At 46.2% G+C, this 18897-nt stretch overlaps 1 protein-coding gene and 1 non-coding gene across 4 annotated transcripts in view; both read left to right on the forward strand.

The window, feature by feature from the left end:
* The first annotated feature begins 1218 nt into the window (after positions 1–1218).
* On the forward strand, positions 1219–1291 carry TRNAM-CAU (transfer RNA methionine (anticodon CAU)). Its single transcript has one exon. It is a non-coding gene; the product is annotated as a tRNA-Met (tRNA).
* A 332-nt stretch (positions 1292–1623) lies between these two features.
* The window catches only part of FBXO31 (F-box protein 31), a 28087-nt gene continuing 10813 nt past the window's right edge, over positions 1624–18897 (forward strand). Inside the window, exons 1-6 of one of the 3 annotated variants that reach the window (XM_065661455.1) lie at positions 1624–2030; positions 9053–9124; positions 11029–11115; positions 15292–15368; positions 16718–16885; positions 18199–18273. In XM_065661455.1, coding sequence (XP_065517527.1) covers positions 1649–2030; positions 9053–9124; positions 11029–11115; positions 15292–15368; positions 16718–16885; positions 18199–18273 — 861 coding nt within the window. In that variant the 5' untranslated portion in view covers positions 1624–1648. Of the gene's footprint in view, positions 2031–8377; positions 8711–9052; positions 9125–11028; positions 11116–15291; positions 15369–16717; positions 16886–18198; positions 18274–18897 lie in introns of those variants that run through there. The other 2 variants (XM_065661457.1, XM_065661456.1) reach the window with 2 other exon arrangements.

Below are 18897 nucleotides of genomic sequence, written 5' to 3' on the forward strand. Positions count from 1 at the left end.
GGAAAACAGCTATAGACATTTCCCAATGGTTGATGTCTGTTTTAGGTGATTCATTGTCCATGTGCCTTGGTTTAGATGCTTGGAGCAGCTTTTCTTTATGTGATCAGAACTGTGGGCACTGAACTTGTCCATCACTGAAGCACCAAAGGATTAGCACATTCTTAAAAATGCCATCCTCATTCTGCACGTGGGCAGTGTTGGAGGGAGGAATGCAGTGGTTCAGGCTGTAAGAAGCCTTGGATTTACTCATCCTGTGGTTGCAGTGATTTTGTTCATACCACCAGCCTTGCAGCCTGAATTCAACACCTGAATGTCCATCTGATCCTTGAAAACTAGGGTATTGCCCCCCTGACAATGACAGCTGCCCACCAGACCCTTGGCAAAATCCTTGGGCTGACCCAGACATCTCTTCTTGTCTGGTGGGAATGATGTTTAAAGGTCTGTTCCTTCATCTTCTGCCAGTTGCTTGCTCTGCAGGTGAACAGCTTCCCTGCAGTGATGCTCGTGGGTGAGGTCTGGAGACTTTCCAAAGCAATTAAGCATCTCTTTTCCCATCTTCTTCCAATCTAGGTACGTGTTGCTTGATTGTCATGGTGACTGCTGCCTGGAGACCCTCACTAAGGGTAAGGCCTGTTGATAAGGATTCAGGGCAGCACTTCTGTGGCAACACAAGGGAGCCTCTTCTGCCGAGCACTTCACTGAATGCATAGAGTTCATTTCACTGCAGAAATCCCAGTCGAGCAGCGACTCTGCAAAGCAGAAACACAAACAAGGCTGGCTTTAATCTTCGCAATTATGTGAAAACAACTTGATTTCTTTGCAAGCATGTTGTCAGTGCAGCCCTCGCAGCCTGTTCTGGCCAGCAGACCTGGATGAGGATGCTCAGGAGTCAGTAATGCAGCTGTTTTGCAGATCATGGATAAAAATAACCGTTTACTGAAACAAAAATCCAAACCCAAGGTATTTCTTGCAGAACAGCATGGGAAAGAGGAGCCATTTGCAAAATATGTCAGGTCTTGCAGGAAAACATGGGAAAAGGACGAGTTAGGGATAAAAAACAACGCATGTGTTTCTGCGAAGAAAGAAAAGAAGCAAAGAAGGGAGGGTTCCCGTGCAACACCCCACGGAGAAGCATGAAAGGGCAATGAACACACGAAAGGGTCCCAGGGGGATGCAAGTAGGCGGAGGTGCACAACGCGGAAGAGCACATGAGGAGGAGCCTCGTTAGCGCAGTAGGTAGCGCGTCAGTCTCATAATCTGAAGGTCGTGAGTTCGATCCTCACACGGGGCAAGCAAGGTGTCCTCTTTGTTTTTCCCCTCGGCAAGCGAAAAAGTGCCATTTTGGGTTCTGTATTTTACCAACCGAATTGGGCCACCGGCCTCGCTGCCCCGGCCCCAGCACCGCCGGCCGGGCTGCGGCGCCGGTCCTTCACCGCGCACCGGCCCCTTCGCCGGGCGCTCGGTCCCCCCGCGCGCTAGGGGGCGATCTCGGCTGCCTACTGACGGTTGTGCCGGGTCTGGGCATAATATCAGCGGGGGCGTGGCGAGGCCTTAGAGACGGTGCTGATTGGCTGCTTCGGCAGGGGGGCGGGGCCCGCGGCGCCGCGCGGCACAGCGCCCCGCCCCGCCGGGCAGAGCGGTAGCGGTCATGGCGGTGTGCGCCCGGTTGTGCGGCGTGGGCCCGGCCCGCGGGTGCCGCCGGCGGGGAGCGGCGAGGGAGCAGCGGCGCGGAGGGGCCGGGGACAGCGAGCCGGACACCGACACCGACCCCGAGGAGGCGGGCGGCGGCGGCTCCGAGGAGGACGAGGAGGCGGCGGAGCGCATCGAGGGCGGGCGGCCCCTGCCGCACCCCGCCGAGGCCGGCCCGGCCGGGCGGGCCCCGCTGTCCATCCTGGAGCTGCCCCCTGAGCTCCTGGTGCAGATCTTCGGCTCCCTGCCCGGTACCGACCTGCCCAGCCTGGCCCGCGTCTGCACCACCTTCCGCCGCATCCTCCGCACTGACACGATCTGGCGGCGGCGCTGTCGCGAAGGTACCGCCCGCCCTGAGGTGGGGGGCCGGAGGGGTGCAAGGACAGGGTCCTTGCGGTGCAGAAGCAGCCGGAGGTTATGGGGAGGTGGTGGGGCGGTGCAGAGACGGGAGGGGATGATGTGGGAGGTCTGGGGGTGGAGGAAACAGATGAGGGCTGCGGGTTGTGGGGTTGTGAGTGGGCCAGGCAGGGCTCTAGGGGTGGAGGTGGAGAAGAGGGTACATCTCGGGTCCTCTGGGGCGCGGTCCTTACTTGGTGGACCTTGCTGCAGAAGGAGTGACGTCTGAGCGGCAATAGCAAAGGGCATCGAGCTGGGGTTGTTCCCCGGGGTGGCAGCTGGATGGGAGGAATGGGGATGGGACCAGGCCCTGGTGGGTGATGCCTCCTTGTAGAGTGTCCTTGGGTGAATCCTGAGGATGCTGTATTTCAGGCAGAGAGGACAGGTAGTGATCAGTCCCTGCAGAGTGGGGCTGAGCTGGGGGCCTTGGAGGCGTGGAGGCACAGTGGGTAAAGCAGGAGCAGGGATCACGCTGGGGTCTAGTGAACAGATGGAGAAGGGCAGCCCTGGGTAAGGTCATCTGTTCCTGTCCCATCCCGGGAAGCAGAGGGCCAGGTTTCTGGGGGTTCCCAGTTTGCATGTGCATTGCCTGAGGAATGTCTGTTACAAGAATGCTGTGCTGCATTAATGCAAAGCCTGAGGGGGGAGGAGATTGTTGGTACAGTGTCTCAGTTCTGTGCTGCTGTTAGGCTGAAATTCTTACTCTTTCCTCCTTGTGCTTTTTCTGACGACATTGTGGCTCTCTGTTCCCTGTTTGCTAATCCAGTGACTGTCCTACTGTGCTCATCGTCTCTCTAAATAGTATGATCCTGCCAGGTGCATCTGCTGCCAGCACATGAAGTCATGTATATTTTGTTGTTGTTGTTTTCTGTTTTTAATACCAGTGAGGGCATCAAGATGAAGAATTTAGATATGGCAGAGTGGCTGCCTGCCATCAGCAGTGGGATCTGTTCAAATGCATTCAGCCTTGAAGGAATGAGTTCTTGCCTTATCAGCACTATCCAGGAACCCTTGGACAGTACAAAGGCTGTACCTAGAAAATGTACACCAAAGCATTCTTGTTCCTTACTTCAGCATGGGATGATCCTGTTGTCCCAGTAACTTAATATTGTTTTTTGGAGACAGGCTAATAAAATAGTATTCATTCTTTCCTTATACTCCTCTACTAACGTAGAATCCTCATGAATGTGTGTTTTATGAATGGTTTGCAAAACTTCACTGATTAGTTATTTTAATAGGTTATGATCCTGGCAATATGTTTACAGAGAAATGTATACAACTTCTATATAAGCTAGATTGTCTTCGAAAGGACCCACTAAATTAGGCTTGATTGAGAAATAAATTTGCTTTCCAAAATTGTCACTGCTCCTTGTATTTTCTTGCAAGTAGATAAAGCAATGCTCAAAAGCTAAGTGGGCTTTATATGGCTAAAACTGAACCAGACAGGAAGGGAAAGTTTTTAGATTACACTTTTGTCTCAAGGCCCTTGGCTAGGTACAAGGTGAGAGGTGCATAAAGCAAGTTTTAATCTGTGAAACTGTTACTGCAGTCTTTTAAACAGTCATGGTTCTCCAAGCAGTTAGTATGGACTTGCACTGTCCATAGTACTCTACACAGCAGTGTAAGTAATCACCCTTATGGTAGTGCTGTCATCCGTGAGCATTTGTACACATATGAAATCTGTCATTTTATGGAGCTGTTTTGCAGTTATCTGTGTGTGTTTCAATGATCTGTTGCACATGGTCAGCTACTGAGTGTGTTCAAATGTGAGTGTGCAACTACTTGAGGACCTGCATGAGCATCAGGTATATACATGCACACGTAAAATTTAGAACATCCTGTACTGTGTTTCTGTATAACCCTACACTGGTTACTGTGTGGTAGTCAAAGATGAAACGAAATTTATTTTTCCCCAAAACAAGCCACTTCCCAGCTGAGGGCAATGTGTGCTTGTATCTGCCCAAGTCTTCTTGTGAAGCTGCGTGTCCTAGAAACAGAACGAGAGCATGTGCACCTCTCCTGGTGTGCTCCTTGCATTGATGTCTTATTTACTCTGAAGCCTACTGATGATGTTCCAGAGCTGAGCTTTCTGAGGTAGTAACTAGTAAACTTCGACTTTGTGTCAGTTGCATATGCAAAACAATCTGCTTTTTCAGAAATGCACAGCAGTAAAGAAACAAGAAAGATTATTCTAAAATTAAATGGAACAGTTCTCCGAGAGAAGCTCAGCCATTGCCTCAGTCAACCACTGAGTGTTGGTATCTTGTTCTTGCACTACTGTGGGCTGACTCAGCCGTAGATTTGATTTGAGAGCATCTTCTGGTTAGTGCAAGCATTCAGAGGACTTGTCCTCCTGAAAGCGGGGTGGCTTTTGCTGGGGATTTTGAACTGAAAGAGTGCTGGGATTAACCAGAAGTGGTTGTGCAACACTGGCATGGCTTTTTAGGGCTGTTGTCCTTTTATCATTGCAACTGTTTGGTGTAAACAATGTCTCTATTGCATCTTTGGCAAGAAGAGGATTGCAGTCACTTTCATGTTTTCTATAAATAGGAGATTGCTGATCTCTGCAGTGGGAGCAGAATTAAAGCTTCTTTCACCCTGGCTGGTGAAATCACCTACCTTGATTAACACCTGATAGTCTATTTTAAATGGTAACCACTTTCATCTTAAAATAAAACAGCATAGGTGCAGCAGAACACCTGGAAACAGGCCAGTAATTCAGAATAAGCAGATCTGGAACTTGAATGAAAAGGCTTTTGTTTGTGAGAACGACCTCCAGCAGTTCTTGGACCTGATGAAAAATGTCAGCCAAGGTGTTTAAAGATGCTAACCTCCAGCAGGTTGTACAGAAGGAGGTGCCTGTGGAGAAGAGTGGGAAATCTTGTTTATACAGTCAGTGGGGGAGCTGATGCATGAAGCTCAGCTCTTACAGGACTCCAGAGAATCCACATAGGAGTTTGATGTACAACTGCTCCCACAACAGGAACAATTTCCTGTAGTGCTGCACTCTAGCAAACACGAAGGTGATTTTAATAAGTCGCAGGGCTCTAATCTCCCTTTATATGAGGTTAAAACACTGTATTATGTGTTTCTCTAGTGAACCATCATGGGCTTTTCTTCATCTCTGACCATTTTCTTTGGCTTTTAGAGTACAACTTGGCAATGGTTTGCTGTTTCTTACTGCTAATGGCAGGTGCTCACTAGCTGTAGCCATCCTTCAGAGAGTCTTCCTTGGGTCAGCTTGTAAGCTGTAGACCTAGAGCTACCCATCTTTTGCTTCAGGGTTTCCACAAATGCTTTCATTTGTTGCAGATCAGATCTCCTTATCTGTGACTGCAAAATACCTCTGTAGTAACTACAGGCCTTCCCTTGGGAGAAGTGTTTGGGAAACTGTTTGGTGTATCTCAATCTGGTAGTTCAGCCTTTGGAATCAAGAAGTTGGTTCCAAGCTTGTCCACCTGGTATTTCGGGAGTGTTAGCCTCAGAATCTTCCATTTTTGTGTTCCCTGAAATAATCTAGTAAGTTTCTGTGCTTTCTGTTCTGTGCACAGCCTTGTAAACACACAATTATCCAGGGGTAATTGGAGGACTTGATTAAGCAGGGTACAGTGCAAACATAGCAGTGATAAGGGTGTCAAGCTCTTCCAGACATCCTCACTTCCTCTGAACTGCGGATGTCCACATTGAGTGCTTGCAGCTGCTGACTAGCATTGCCATGCTGAGAAGGATGGAGAGGAAAAGCAGTGATTTGGTCTTTGATAAGATTATGGGGGTTCTTCCCTACTTGGGCTGGAAGAACCTGGTTTGTTTGATTGCTTTTTTAAGCTTCAGCGCAGGCCACAAGGAGGGAGATGTATGGCATGGCTTCTAGAGAGGAGATGGGAACATGAGGTTCAAAAGAGCATATGGCAAGAGGCAGGCCAGGGAGTAAATTGCATTAGTGCAGTTCCTAATAAATGGAGAATTGCCTTCCCAAGTCCCTTAAATTCTAGTGCATGTGACTGTGGAAACAGCACTGTGTTTGGTAAATCTTTCAAGCATTTATTACAAATCTAATAAAACAGGCTTTCCAGCTGGTCAGGGAAGAAGTTTAAACCCAATTTCCAGCCTTGCTTTTGAAGTAGGATTAAGTAGCCATTTTCTAACAGTCTAAATTTTGTGTGTGGATTTCTGTGACTATTAACTCTTTAAAATACTCAGGGAGCTGTTGCACTGAGATGTGTTTCCTGAAAATAGATTTAATTGCACTGAAGTGGAATTTCCTAGGAAGCCTGAGCCCTTCAAAGCTTTCTTGGAAAAGGCTTTCTGTTCTCTGTTAAGAAAACATCCATTTTATTTTACTGTAGCTATCTTGAAGTTCTACTTATTTTTAATTTTATGTATGGATTAAAGAGATGCTTGCATTTATTGCTTGTGATATTTGGAGGCTTTGTAGGCACTGTGAGCCAAAGGACTATTTTGCCTCATGAAGAGGCCATTGTGGTGTTAACATCTCATGGATCAGAGAAGCTGAAGTGATGCGCTTAACCAGAGCTTAACCATCTCTATGGGATTTTGACTCTTTGTAGTTGTTTGCTGTACAAAACAGGATACGGACTAGTTGTCAGAAAATGAGATGTATTAAAGTGCACAAAAATGAGGTTATTTTCTTTATTCTTGATTATTTTTCTCTATTCTGATAATACTTTCTTACAAGCCTTGGAATCTAACATCAAATCACATGTAGCATATCTAAATTCTAAGTTGTTTTTTTTTTTTTTAATTAAATGAGCTTGCTATTGGAAGAACTTTGACTCTTCAGGAAAGATACAAACTCCAGCAGTTAGAAATGCACCTTTAGTAGCGGTTTGGCTTTCATGACATTAATATTTCACTGCAGGTTACCAAGGGCACTTGCATAAAACTGGGATAGAGCTTTAACATCAATCACTTCCCACCCCACCCTGTTGTTTTAAGATACCTGCTGGTAATAGATTTACTGTGGCAGTGCACTCAAAGTGATTTATAGATCTAGTAGGGAAAACTGAAAAATTAGCACTTTCTGGAGGAAGAGACAATATGACTGTGCTAGTACTGCTGTTAGAGCAACACGGAGAAATGCCATTTGGGCAGGACCCTCTGCATGTCTCCTCCCTTTCTGATGCAGCACAGATATCTTCAGTGATAGTGAATTTAATCTAGCTGCAATGCCTGCTGCACAAAGCCTGCATCTTACTGGTTCTGTGGCCAGGTGAGTATTTGTTTACATGCAAAGAGTTGCCTGTTTGCAAACAGCAGGCTATGACCGCCTTGTTTCTGTTATAATGATCTCTGACTTTCAGATAGGCTGAGGAGACATGCTGTTCCCTCCATTAGCAAACACATACCCACTTGTGCACATAATGCACACCAGTGGTTGAAAGCCTTGATAGCTCTGGCAGGAGGGCTGGGTGAGCTGCTGCCTGGGTCTGAATTTCCAGTCTCCAACAGAGCTCTGGTTTCACCCATCTGCAGAATTAGCTGTCTCAGGTCAGCTGGCTGCAGCCCAGCACTAAATAGCTTGTTTGTGCTGGAAGTCCTTTACTGCAAGCTTGTCTGTCTGCTCCCTGGCTGATGGTGCTTCCTCATCCCACCTTGTGTTTGATAATGCTTAGAGCTTCCTCTGGCTTTTGCGAAGGAAGTCAGAAGGAACTCTCCCACTGACCTTTGCATCTTTTAATGAAGGGCAATGTGTTTGTTGTCCCTTCTGCCTACTCTTCATTGAACTTGCTTACCCAAAGCGATGTTGTGCAGAATGTGTGTTCCCTGTAGGCAGGCTGACGGTAAGCTTTTGCATGTGCTGTCTCATCGTGTACATGTAGCACAAGTGTATTTATAGAATGGAGGAGGTTGAATTCATTCAGGGAAACTTCTGGTTTTCTTGTATATGAAAAATGAATTCTCAGTTTGCAGTAGGTTACCAGCATTCAGTAGTGGTATTTGGCAGCCACAGTAAATTGTTAATTCAAGGAAGCTCTACTGCGGATAAGTTTAATATTTAATGATTGGATAAGGGTCTTCGCAGATACACTTTAATCACATATTTGGCAGATGTTTGGTACTGCTAAGGAAGGCTGGTGTTTGATCTGTGGTGTAGATGTCTTTGATCTGTCAGGGTCACTGCAGCATGGTGGTTTTTGTTGCTGATGATTTTTTGGGATCTCCCTCCTCTCATTTCCTCCCTCTGGTCTTCCAAAGGTTTCTTGTATTGAGATGTTAGCGCTTGCTTTTATTTTTATTTTTTCTTTAAGGTTTCTCAGAGGTTCAGCATGTACTTCCTGAAAATGAAAGAGGAGAATCTCATTTTCTGCTTCAAAGCTGCCTATAAGATCTCTGTTTTGCTTTGTTTTCAGGGTGTTCTGTAAGCAATCAAAGGCATTTGAATGTACAACAGACCCGTCTCAATCTGATCTGCTTTCAAGTGTAACCATATTTGTACATGCTGATGCCTGTCTTATGTCTCCGTTTCATTCTTTTTAAAGTCTGTGACCTTTTCTGTAGGATCCTAATAAGCAGTTTTCCCTGTTGGGTACCTCAGTGGGAGTAGATAATGACTACACAGAGTCAGGATTTGATCTAAATGGGTGTACAGTCCCAGCTGGAATGAGTAGGTCTTCCACATTTCACCTTCTTTGTGGTCTAGGTATAAGCACCTGTAGCTTTGGTGTGTTTGTATGTTCCTGATGGTGTGTTTATTGTTGCAGGCATTGCTTGTAAAATGTGTTAGATTCCCAAACTTTAGTGAAATTACGTCTAATTTTCTGTTTTCTCTTCAAAGCAGAAATAAGATTCTTGGACTAATGCAGCAGCTTGCAAGAATAAAAAGATTATTCTTGCAAGATAATAAACACCTAATAAGATCTTGTTTTTTCTCGAACAGTGGATCTCAAGATCCGGGATAGCAAACACCTTTGTGCCAGAGCTGACATTGTTATCTGTGTCATTGCAGAATACGGGGTCTGTGAAAACCTGCGGAAGTTGGAGATCACAGGAGTGTCCTGTCGAGATGTTTATGCCAAGCGTAAGTGATAAAGCTGCTATAGATCCATATGTCCTTGCTTAGTACCAATTTTGAAAGCATGTATGTGTTGAATATTTATTAAATGCTGAGAGCATAAGTTATTTGGACTTACTTGCTGATGGCAGGGGATTCATCTGTGAAGTTCATACGTCTGGAGTTTTATTTTTAAGCAGATGCCAAGAAGTGGGATGTCTATGCCCCTCAATCCCTTGATGGGAAAAGAGAGTATAATTTAACCCTATTATAAAGTGTATTGGAGTTTTTTCATCCTTTCCTGTTTTGCTGTTTTCAAATCTTGCTAAGGAACTAACTGGTATTTTTTCATAGCCCTGATGTAGCTATGTCTTGATCTCAGTGAAAAGACACTGTTAGATGCTGTCAAGTGAGAAAGCACAGTAGGTAAAGGAATGAGCATTCCTCTGAGCTGCTCCTGAAGGAGGAGAGCTTAGCAGGGCTGGGCCTCTGTGAGGTGTGAGTTTAGGAATAGTAAAATAGTAGAACCCCAAATCCTAAGACCCACCGTGCTTATGCAAGGCAGATGCACATATTCTGTCTTACGGTAAGGAGGGGTGTGGGCATCATCAGATGAGAGAAACCAAAGTAGGCTAAGGGCTGAGTGGAGGCCTGGGTCCATGGTGAGGCTGTCTCCCCTGTCGCCAAACCTTGCACTTTGCAGTCAGAAGCTGGGCTGTCTGCTCAGAGAGCCTTGCAAAGCTCCTGAGAGCTCCCATACCAGCACTGCCAAGCTGTGTTGTCTTGATTCCCTAATCACAGATCTTGTAAAGGACTGACTTACCTGTGGTCCTTAGGATAAAAAATAAGATATGACCTGAAGCACTTGAGCTATGGTTTCTGGCTGTTTGAAGAAGGTCCTGCTTTATGAAACAAAAGCAGAGAAATCAGTCATGAGAGGTCTCTGTAGATTTGCAGACTCAAAATCTGGCTCAGCTTCTACATGTACTGTATTTGTTAAACCTTCAGACAGTGATGACCTCAAGCATTGATCTTAATGCTGGAAAGAACAACAGGCAGAAGGGTTTTAACCCCACGTTTAGTAGATTTGCTGAGCATCCACAGGAAAATCAGACAGGCTTTGTCTTACACATGTTTCCAGTCTTCCTTTGTACTAGTTTCTGCACTCATTGGCAGAGAGCCGCACTTGACATGCGAGAACCTCTGTGACAGACTTTATTGCAGTACTGAGTAAGGACTGTGTCCATATCCATTCAACAGTCCTAACTAGCAATGGTGAATCTAAAGTGAGAATACTTGCCCAAAGTTTCTGGCTTTCAGGGCTGCACCATCTCTGCTTTCCTGTCCAGATTCAGCAGTTTGCCCTGTTGCAGGCTCTTAGTGGAACAGTTTCCTGGTGGTGTGACCTTATTTTCTCCACTGTCCCATAAACCTCTCTAATTACAGAAGAGTTAATTTGGGGCTACTGGCAGGGCTCACATACACTTTTCTGTCCACTGAATGTGTTTCTCTAAGAAGTAGTGTGGGAAATGGGGAACTGAGTTTAAGTTACAGAAAGCATAACTAATCCAAGGCCTGGGCTACTGTCCATGTACTACCTTGGCCTAAGTGGCTTTCTTGAGGCAGCACTGCTCATTACAGTCCCACTACAGAGTTTGAAGAGGAGCCTGATTCCACTTTGAATTCACTGGATGCCATTTATACATATTGACTGTGGGGAATTTTGAGCATACCAAGCTCTGTGAGTAATCCTGCTAACCATGTATACCTGAGACTGGGCTGATGCAAACAAATGGTGCCCCACAACTGGAAGTGAAGTCGAAAAAGAGTTTGACTTTCCTGCGTGGTTGGTCCAGGTTCATCATGCTGTTAACAGTGCTGGTTACAGTGGAGCAGAGTTTGCTGGTACTTACGCTGCTGTGTCTGTTCAGGTATAAACCCACGAGTGAAGTCGGGGCGTTTTATGAAAATCCTTCCCGACTACGAGCACATGGAGTACAGAGATGTTTACACCTGCCGTACGTACCTCCTGCTGGTTGATGCTTCTTGCACTAAGCACACACAAGATGCTGCATGGAGTGTGACGTGGCTTTAAGCAGATTATTTTGGGGTGGACCTTGGGATAGTGTAGAGGGTGCCGGTTAGTTCATGCTGTTGCACGTTAAGGGAGTATTCTGACTCTTCAGAGTGGCAATGAGAGTAGGGCAGCCACTGAGGTATGCTGAGTCTCTTTTTGGAGTGCTTTGAGTTAGAAAATTGTGGGTCTCCGTTCATAGAAAGGGAGCACTCCCTCTGCTCTTCAGAGATTGCTCCTTTCTTAGAAGGAAATCTTCAGATACCTTGGTAAGGGCTCCCAAAAGCAAGTTTGAGTAAGCTCTGGACTGGCAAAAAGCTTTCTCATGATCCAGTTAAGATGCATTTGGTCCACAGCCCTTCCCAGTGAAACATGCTGAGAGTTCCCATACTAAGTCCCTCCCTGCACAGTGCATCGTTTAAAGCACTATCTCCATCTCTAGGAAACATTCTCCTGGTGTTTCAGAGGTTGTGATTTACCTTCTTTAGTCAAGAAGCTGCTTTGGGTAAACTTCTTTCCCTCCTAATGTTGTGTTGAGGGAAGAATATTAAAATGCTGGAGTTTAACACTCACTGTTCAGCAGGAATTGGGGGAAAATAATGATGAGTATTTCCTTTCTTAACATCAGTTAAGAAAGTCACTACTGCTTGTGTTTCAGAGGGGATGTTGAGCTGTCTATAATGCTTCTTTAGGTCTGCAGAGTTTTGCCAAGTCAAGTTACTAACTCACTGGTGCTTGGGAATGTAGTTTTCACACACACTGAGTGGAGTGGATGCTGCAGACTTACCTGTGCTAAAGAAAGCATAGGTAGCCGCAAAGCGAAGATGGTGTCATTAATGTGAGTCATGACAGACAAGCAGCAGCAGTGCTACAGCAGGAATTGATAGGAAATTTTAGGTTTAGCAGTCCTGTGCATTGACAGCAGCCTTGTTCTCTATCTGGGTGGGAAGGAGAAGCACATCCAAGCTGTCCTGTAGGATGAGGGATTCCTTTGTAGATTGCTTCCTGGGTGTTTGCTCCAAATGTGCTCTTTTTGGTGGCTCTCAAATGGCATTTTGTGCTGTTCCCTCAGTTAATTGTTTAGCCACAATCCCACACTTTTGATGTCTCATGCCCATTTTCTCTAGGGGCATGTTGGAAAAGCAAGTGTGGTTTAAGATGCAGTTGCCCATTTCCTCCTTTTTTCCCTTCCTGACTATTAAGACCTTGTTGCCGGGATTTACCATGAGTGCTCCCTAATTTGTATTCAGCACTAGCCAGGTCAGTTCAGATTGCTTCCCCCAGTGTTTTAAACTAGCCTGGCTCTAACATTTAGTGTTTCCCACTAGCAGGTCAGTTATCACCAGCTGGGGGGCAGCAACGGCCTGTATTATTCCAACTCATTTTGCTTAGAGATACCTTGCTGCATCCTGAGAGGCCCTGGGAGTTGTAGTTGATCAGGTTTTTTCCACTCAAAGCTAGCTACTTCTGCTTTAAATGCTACAGATTTCACTGACAACTCGCGTGTTAGGTTTTTGCATTTCTCTGCATGTGCTCTCCAAGCTGAACACAGTAATGGGATAAGAGAACAGAATCTGAAAGCACCTGCTCTCCCATTTTAATAACCCATTCTGGGGTTGTAACTTGTCTGCTCATACCTGTAGTGTCTGTGGTGTGTGAGCACTGCAATGCTTGCTTGAATCGCTGTGCATTTGCTCAGTGTCACCTCCTTGTCCTGTGTCTTAACTCTTAGTGAAGAGCACAGCTTTAGTCCTTTCCCAGGCAGCCTTCTGTTAGTGGGAGCTTGGTCATTCACTGCTTTTCCTCGCCCATCCCCAGCTGGATTCAAGCTGCCTCCCCATCTGAAGAGCTTGCAGGGTTGCTTGTGTCAATGTGGGTATTATCCAGGCTGGATGGGGCTTGTACTGAAGCATCCAGTGGATGTTATTTGTGCTCCATCTGTGAGGATTTGTGGCTCAGATAGGCAAAAGGCTTTTTCAGGATTGAGAAAAATGGACACCATTTTTAGCAGAGGAAAATGCTGGAGAAAGACCCAAATGCTGTTTTCTTTCGAGGCGCAGGGAGGGAAACAACTGTCAGATCCATCCTGTCTCCCTCCAGGAACAGCCAGAGCTGGAATTCATCAGGTTTTCCCTGCTATGAATATAGCTGCTGGCATGCTGGAGCCCAGAGACACTCCAGGCTTGAAAATGGAGCTGTGCTTTTGCTTTGAGACTTGTTTTGGGCCTTTGGCCAAGTACCAGCATTTTCCCCAGTCACTTCCTTTCCTGAAAGAACAGAAGGAGGAGTCCACAGCATCCTGAGCGAGTGAGGAAGACGGCTTGTCCGTTAAGGTGTCCCTGCTGTTGGTGTGTAAACCAAGCACAGAATCTGTTACCCAATGGGTAGGATTCTTTTGAAGGTGAATGGGACTTTTTTGGCCTCCTCCCTCCTTTGGGTTTCTGGGTGTTCGGGACAGATGGTGAAACACACTCAGCCATGTGTCTGTGACTCAGACATGTTTTCTCAACCATGGTTCCTGGTGAACTGAGCTGCAGCTGGAGCCAGCTGTTTACTCAAAGTGAGCACACAAACCATCTTCAGTGGGCATGTGGCTTGCAGTGGAAGGGATTGCCTTTTCACACAGACACTTACCAGGCTGTTGAAAAGCCCATCAGTTGTACCTACAGCTCTGCGACAGGAACTGGGGAGAGGGACATCCTCATCGCTCTTGGATAGCATAGCATGAAGTTTTCTGTCCTAAAAGTAGTGTTCTTTTAAGCTGGGTTGTATCAGCTCCGTGCCAGACAGGGTAGAAGGCAGACTGTGCTAGGTGGTGCCGCTTACGCTCAGCGCCTTTATTAATGTGACATTACCACACTGAGATGAGAAGACTGGGAATGTGGTTTGCTTGCTTGCCTCAGTGCTGTTTGTGCTGCACTTGGTTCACTGGGTCATCCAGGCTATCAATCTTAAGTTGTTTACTGCGCAGGAAAAAGGCTCCTCCGGGCCAGTTGGCAGCAGCTCTGGACAGCCCTCCCTGCTGTCCTAAACCTTTGTGGAAGTTCTCTGCTTTGGTGTAATAAATCCACTCTTATAATTCTTGTTATCTTTGGTGGTAAATGCAACAAAGTTGTTATAGCAACTGCACCGAAACACAATTCTTCCTATAAATTGATGCAAAGCAGAAACTGTTCTTCAAGCCACTCCTGTAAGTTAAATGGGTTATCATGACCTTCTGAGTTGGCCAGGAGCATCATTTTAAGGCAAGGGTAGTATCTTCTTGCCACCTACATAGAAATTTGCATCCTGATTCTGACCAAAATGTCGGATTGTACTGGTCATGTCAGGAGATGACATGGAGAGAATTAATGGCTGACTGTATAAGGACTGGAGATTTATTAAGACCGTTGTCTCCTGCTTGCTGATGATGTTGCTACTTGTCCTTTTTGGTGGGATTGAAAGTGCACCTATCTCTGAGATGACAGAGAAGCCTCACCTGCTGCAGTAGGCTTTGAGGGTGACATTGAAGCAGCTTTTGGGCAGTGCTGAAGTGTAGCTGCTTAGATTTTTTTTTTAATGCCATTACTGACATGGTAACACCCAGATCTCCTGAGCTGGCATGGTCTGCACGCTTTGCTGGCTGTTCTTAAGGATGCTGAACTCTGGAGACAAGTTTGCCCAGATAAGGCAAAGAAATGCTTTCAAAATATCCAAATTCCCCTGTTCCTTACTGCATTTCTGTTCTTTCTTATTTTCTGTTGCTTTGCAGCCTGAGGCATCAAGAACATGTTTTGGAGACGGCAGATAATTTATTTGTTTTTAGCTCTGATAATGTGATTTGCATTGATGGGACCATGTTTTCTGTGAATTCCTGGTGAGGTTTCTGTTCGTTTAAACTCCTGCACCAGGCCAGGAGCAGGGCTGCAGGGAACAGTGTAAATCTGTGTGAGCCTGTGGGAGGCCTCAGTTCAGAACTGCCTGGTTGTGGTTTGAAGTAACCAGTTTTCATTAGTAAAGGCAGTTGTGGGTGGTATTGGGCAGTGTTCCGTGCGGTCTGGTAGCAGTCTTTTATTTTCCTTCCCCAAAATCCCAATTCCTTAGTGTGATGTGCTCACTCCAGTGTCTCACTGTTCCCTAGTGCTGCACCGGTACCGACACATCCTGGGGTTATGGCAGCCGGACATCGGGCCCTATGGGGGACTGCTGAACGTGGTGGTGAGTGAGTACCTCATTCTGGGGGCTGTGATGTTGAGAGCTCATGAGTCTTCTTTTTATACAGCTTTCTAGACCTGGTTGCCACCTCTGAGCTGTTGAGGATTCTGGATAGTCAGTCCTGAAGCAAATGATTGGGACCAAGAGGTTGCTTCTTGACCTTTTCGTCATCACCGCCTTTCCACAGGGAGTCCTTTTGTGTTTCAGCTGTACTCCAAGCAGCCACAGGAGCATACAGAAAACATGAGCAGTGTTTCAGGGGAAGGCTTGATTCAGAGTTCAGTGCTGTTATTCCTGTAACTGGCACAGAAGTCCATTCCCTGTGTGTGGGGTACAGCAGAGGTTTTGGCACTGGCCCATCACTTACTGCATTATCTTTGCCTGCAGCTGATCATATTGCAAAGGGTTTTCATGTACATGTTCATTTCCTTCCCGTCTTTCACCAGCCATGTCTAAGACTAAGGCATCAGATGTTATGATACAGGGGCCTGACTGGTGCAAGACCTGTGGCGCCTGGCAGCTCTTGTGCTGCTGGGAAGAGCAGTTAATGAACAACATTTGACTCTACTGGTAAGAGCTGGGCCAGAAGCTTGCCCGAGGCCCTTGTTCTTTGCACCAGGGTTCAATAGCTGACAGGTTGAAGTGTAACAAATCACAAGACCTTTGGGTTTTACGAGATTCTGTTCCGTGAACTAGTAGAAGAGTGCATCCAAGTGCACCAATACTTACATGATATTATGACCTTATAAAGACAAGAGTGCCTCTGTGGTGCTGCTTCTCTTTTGTCTCAGATCTCTCTTTGGAAAATATCCTTTCTCTGGAACTGTTGGGCTAGAGGGGATGGATTCTGTTAGGCATGCAGGAAGAGGGCTGGCACTTGTACCTCTCAGCAGAGGAGGTTGTTGCTTCCTGTGCTGTCTATGAGTAATGGAGCCAAATAATTCTTTGTCCAAAAGACATGGATAATCATGAGAAGCAGAATTCGTCTGCTTGAGTATCTGCCAGCATGAGCTCTCAAACCAATTACAGCTTGACTAGCTGTGTGGTCTCTTCAGTGCAGCCTCTCCCTCTGGATCCTGCACACCAAGCATCCGTCACAAAGTCGTTTGCAGTAATAAAGGCCTGATTTTCCAGTGGTGCGGGAAGCCTGGTAAACAAACCTTCTCCCTCTTCACCGGGTGTGTGCTGCGAGTGCATATGGTCTGGTTTAATTGCTGGAAGGCAGTTTGGAAATGCAGCAAGCTGTTCCACAGCTCCCACCCTGTTGCAGAATAGGCCCCAGATTTGTTAGCTGCATACTCATTAAAAATGCAGAGATGATCTCATGTGCTTTTTCTACCACCCCTCTGCAGGTAGATGGGTTGTTCATCATTGGGTGGATGTACTTGCCACCTCATGACCCTCATGTTGATGATCCAATGAGGTTCAAACCTCTCTTCAGGATCCATCTCATGGAGAGGAAGGCTGCAACAGTTGAGTGTATGTATGGTCATAAGGGACCTCATAATGGCCATATCCAGGTGAGTTCCTCTGGCACTTTCAGCATCATCCATCCTGTGTGTGATCATAGAATCATAGAATAGTTAGGGTTGGAAAGGACCTTAAGATCATCCAGTTCCAACCCCCCCGCCATGGGCAGGGACACCTCACACTAAACCATGCCACCCAGGGCTCTGTCCAGCCTGGCCTTGAACACTGCCAGGGATGGAGCATTCACAGCTTCCCTCGGCAGCCCATTCCAGTGCCTCACCACCCTTACAGTAAAGAATTTTGTTCTTATATCCAACCTAAACTTCCCCTGTTTAAGTTTTAACCCGTTACCCCTTGTCCTCTCACTACAGTCCCTAATGAAGAGTCCCTCTCCAGCATCCTTATAGGCCCCCTTCAGATACTGGAAGGCTGCTCTGAGGTCTCCACGCAGCCTTCTCTTCTCCAGGCTGAACAGCCCCAACTTTCTCAGCCTATCTTCATACAGGAGGTGCTCCAGCCCCTGATCATCCTCGTGGCCTCCTCTGGACTTGCTCCAACAGTTCCATGTCCTTTTTCTTTGAGGACACCAGAACTGTACACAGTGCTCCAAGTGAGGTCGCATGAGAGCAGAGTAGAGGGACAGGATCACCTACTTCAACCTGCTCCTCCTTCTCCTCCTTCAATCATGCACATTGGCTCTGGAAATGGGCTCATCAAAAAACTGCATGAGAATTTGATTTAAGGGATGTGGTGTTCACCACCTTGTTGTTTGTGTGGATGCCAGCTTTATGCTCGTCAATGTGTCTGGCAAGTTGTGTGGGCTGTTCCCCACTCTGAATTTGTTCACTGGCAGTCGTACAGCAAGGCTGTTGCACTGTCTTCTGTTGGGCTGGAGCATGGTGGGAGTGCAGGAGCACCAGTATGTGTACAGGCTGGGGGAAAGGGTATGTAACATGTCCTTGTGCAGTTGGTGAATGTGTCCAAGCAGACACACAGACCTGTACTGTTTTACAGCTCTCTCTTAAGATGAGACCTTGAAAAGATGATGTAGCATCCATTCAGTACACTGGATGCTTTGAAAAGGCTCCTGAGAGCTTGTTTCCTTTTCTTTTAAAGAAGGAAGCTGAAATAGAGAGGCAACTTAAACCTGTTATCTTTCATTAGCATGCATTGGGGTTTTATTGCTTTTATTTCTCATTTCTGTAGCTGATGTACTTGGTATCACTTAATGATTTCTCTGTTGTAGTAAATTCAGTAATGTTTGTTGTGGCAAGCATCTACTCTCAGCAGTCTTAGTTACATCATCCTAAGCATCTCTAAACAGATTTGTAACCTGTTAAATTCTCTTCCATGGTAACTACAGATTGTAAAGAAGGATGAGTTCTCCACAAAATGCAACCAGACAGACCACCATCGGATGTCAGGGGGAAGACAAGAGGTACGAGTCCTTTGCCAAGTCTGCATTAGGGCTCTTTGTATGTCCCCTTCCCTAAAGATAAAGCATTTCTGTCTTACCGAAGCTCCTAGCTAGTGTTGGGGTCAGAGAGGTGGTCTTCTGCCTTCTAACTTCTGTGTATCTGAACATACATGGAACATACATGAAAACCCAGGCTGGTAGCTTCTGACCGATACACTAGAATCTTTTTTAAGTGCGTAGAATCAATCTGTGACTTGAATCAAAAGTTAAATTCATGTTTAATGAAATGTAAATGGCCATGTTTGAATAATAGCAGGATCTTGGGGAACCTCTTCCGTACTTGCCAAGGTATGATTTAAGTATCAGTTCAGTGTTACATCTGCAGAATGTCTGGGTTGAGACTCCATGCCTTAATCTCAGTGTGTATCAGGCTGTTGGAGCAGGCTGTAAATATCCATCCTGTTGAGAAAAAAGCCATTTCAGGCAGTTCTCTGAGCAAGGTGCTTAGAGGACCCCCAGGAACTTTTCCTTCCTGTGCTGTGATACCATTCCTGCTTGATAGCAGGAGTATCCAAAGATAGCAATACACATTGTAGTCCTGCAGCACTCGCCAGACACTAATCTCATGGTATTGCTGTCTGTGTA

Source organism: Lathamus discolor, chromosome Z (assembly GCF_037157495.1).
Source record: "Lathamus discolor isolate bLatDis1 chromosome Z, bLatDis1.hap1, whole genome shotgun sequence".
NCBI classification, from domain to species: domain Eukaryota; kingdom Metazoa; phylum Chordata; class Aves; order Psittaciformes; family Psittacidae; genus Lathamus; species Lathamus discolor.